The following is a 2,885-nucleotide window of genomic DNA, read 5'->3' on the forward strand; positions in this document are numbered from 1 at the left end:
ACCAAGGACAATGAGAGAGCTTAAGCATTTTATTTGTGATTCTCTAACAAATTTTTCTCACACTTCATGATATTGTGATGTATAATAAGAAATATATATATAATATTGCAATTAACAATATATTGCAGCATAAACATGAACACAATACAAAAAAAAGGTTATTAACCATGAAGAAGAATTACATCTATTGGTACTGATTTACGGGGTATCTCTATTTTTTTCATTCAGAGTTATGATTATGACTTGGAAAATTTTATCCAAACCAGTAGCCCCTGAGGTCTGAGATTCACTATCTTCATTGTGAATTTTTCGCATATAGGAGGTGTTTTCTCTATCTGTCTTCTTTTTCTTTTTCTTCTTTTCCCTGGTGTTTGTGATTTCCTGCTCTCCTAGAGCTGTCATAGAAAATGCCAGTGAAGAATAGAAACGCATCCTCTGACTTTATCCTCCTGGGACTTCTGGTAAACAATAAAGCTACAGGGGTTGTCTTTGCAGGTATTTTTGCTATTTTTGCAGTGGCCGTAACTGCAAATTTGGTCATGATATTCTTGATCAAAGTGGATTCTCGCCTCCACACTCCCATGTACTTTCTGCTCAGCCAGCTGTCCATCATGGACACCCTTTTCATTTGCACCACTGTCCCAAAGCTCCTGGTGGACATGGTTTCTAAAGAGAAGAAAATTTCCTTTGTAGCCTGTGGCATCCAGATCTTTCTCTACTTGACCATGATTGGCTCAGAGTTCTTCCTACTGGGCCTCATGGCCTATGACCGCTACGTGGCCGTCTGCAACCCACTTAGGTACCCAGTCCTGATGAACCGCAGAGTGTGTCTTCTTCTGGCTGCTGGTGCCTGGTTTGGTGGATCCCTGGATGGCTTTCTGCTCACCCCTGTCACCATGACTTTCCCCTACTGTGGTTCCCGAAGTATCAACCATTTCTTCTGTGAGATCCCTGCAGTTCTCAGATTAGCCTGTGCTGACACATCCTTGTATGAAACCTTGATGTATATCTGCTGTGTACTCATGCTGCTCATCCCTATCTCTATTATCTCAACCTCCTACACCCTCATCTTGTTAACCGTCCACCGCATGCGCTCAGCTGAGGGCCGGAAAAAGGCCTTTACCACTTGTTCTTCACACTTGACTGTGGTCAGCATTTTTTATGGGGCTGCCTTCTACACCTATGTGCTGCCCCAGTCATTTCACACCCCTGAGCAGGACAAGGTGGTATCAGCTTTCTATACCATGGTCACACCCATGCTCAATCCTCTCATCTACAGCCTCAGAAATAAGGATGTCCTGGGGGCATTTAAAAAAATATTTGTACAATGCTTATCTACTCGGAAAGTATCAACCAGTGTTGCTTAGAGATTCAATAAGCTGGGAATAGGCTTTCCAAATAATATCCTCTGTGTGTCTTGTTTCACAGGAGATGATCTTGTCAGCTATCAGAGAGTATTTATAGTTGGCAATTAAGAGGATTTACTTTGACATGTTTCTTCCTCCCAGATGAAGGGAATCCAAAATTTTTTCAGTAGTTATTGAGTAAGTTAAATAATTCCTCTTATCCTAGTTCTTATCACTTTGAAAATAAAGTGGGACAAAAGATCAGATGGTAGAGTTCAATGAAACTCTCTTTAGGTCCCATTTACATTTGTCTCATGATGAAGTACACCAAAAAAACCTAAATCTACAAAATTTTGTGCCGAAATTTCTGTTTGAGGATCAATAAGAAAAAAATGCCAATTCACAAATGAGTAATATAAATCACAATTTTTGAGTTCCCATCGTGGCTCAGTGGTTAATGAATCCAACTAGGAACCATAAGGTTGCAGGTTTGCTCCCTGGCCTCACTCAGTGGGTTAAGGATCTGGTATTGCCATGAGCTGTGGTGTAGGTTACAGATGCGGCTCAGATCCCACGTTGCTGTGGCTGTGGCGTAGTCTGTGGCTATAGCTCTAGTTTGACCCCTAGCCTGGGAACCTCTATATGCCACACATGTGGCCCTAGAAAAGACCAAAAAAAAAAAAAAAAAAAACAATTTTAATCCTGTTTTTAATTATCAGATTAGCAACAGTGGATTATAAACTCTATGATCAACTTCATAGATCTTATGCTGAAAATAGTGACTTAAAAATACTGGCCATGATGAAGAGTGGATGAATTGAGCTAAACTAAGTGTGAATTTATGAATATCTGAAGTTTATACACCGACTCAATGTGACTAGATGACAATATTTCACATCAGAGATTTCTACTGTGCTTCCTGCCTTTTTTTAATGGTGGAATTCTAGGAAGGATGAAGTCTTTGGGAAGAAAATTTATAGTGTGACTCAAAAAAAAGGACTTGAGCACATTTTTTATTTTGTTCAAAGTGATATTGGAAGTTCTTGAAGAATTTTCTGTTGAGGCGTAACTTGGGAAGACATACATTTATAGGAGGATCATTATGTCTATAGTTTGAGTTAGCAGAGAACTAAGTTGGATACAGAAGATAACTTAGGCTTCAAATAAGAGAAAAAGATAGATTGAATAATGTAGTGACACAATGGGATTAAGCTCATGAAAAAAAATTACTGCTAGAGAAGAATGTGGAATGAAAGATAGTAGTTTGGGCTGAAGTGAAAGGAAATGGAATTTCTATTTACTAAGATTAGAAAACTTCTAGAGTAGCAGGTTACAATTGGAGAAATCAAAAATGCAGTTGTTGTTGAGACTCTTGAATTACCTATTAGATATGTGAAACCAATCAGAGTTCATATTAGAGTTTTGGACTGAAGGTTTAAACCTAGTAGTTGTCAGAGTAGAAAAATATTTAAAGACATAAAATGAGTTGAAAACAGTTTGGTAAAAGTTTGAGACTGAGACCTAAAGCAGCTGTGTGCA

The 2,885-nt window shown here is 38.6% G+C and overlaps 1 protein-coding gene across 1 annotated transcript; it reads left to right on the forward strand.

Annotated features, from left to right (window-relative positions):
- Positions 408 to 1,367, forward strand: LOC110259736 (olfactory receptor 2T11). The gene has a single exon (XM_021085479.1). It carries the CDS (start codon positions 408 to 410, stop codon positions 1,365 to 1,367), a length of 960 nt encoding a protein of 319 aa, XP_020941138.1.

Source organism: Sus scrofa, chromosome 2, assembly GCF_000003025.6.
Source record: "Sus scrofa isolate TJ Tabasco breed Duroc chromosome 2, Sscrofa11.1, whole genome shotgun sequence".
Lineage (NCBI taxonomy): Eukaryota > Metazoa > Chordata > Mammalia > Artiodactyla > Suidae > Sus > Sus scrofa.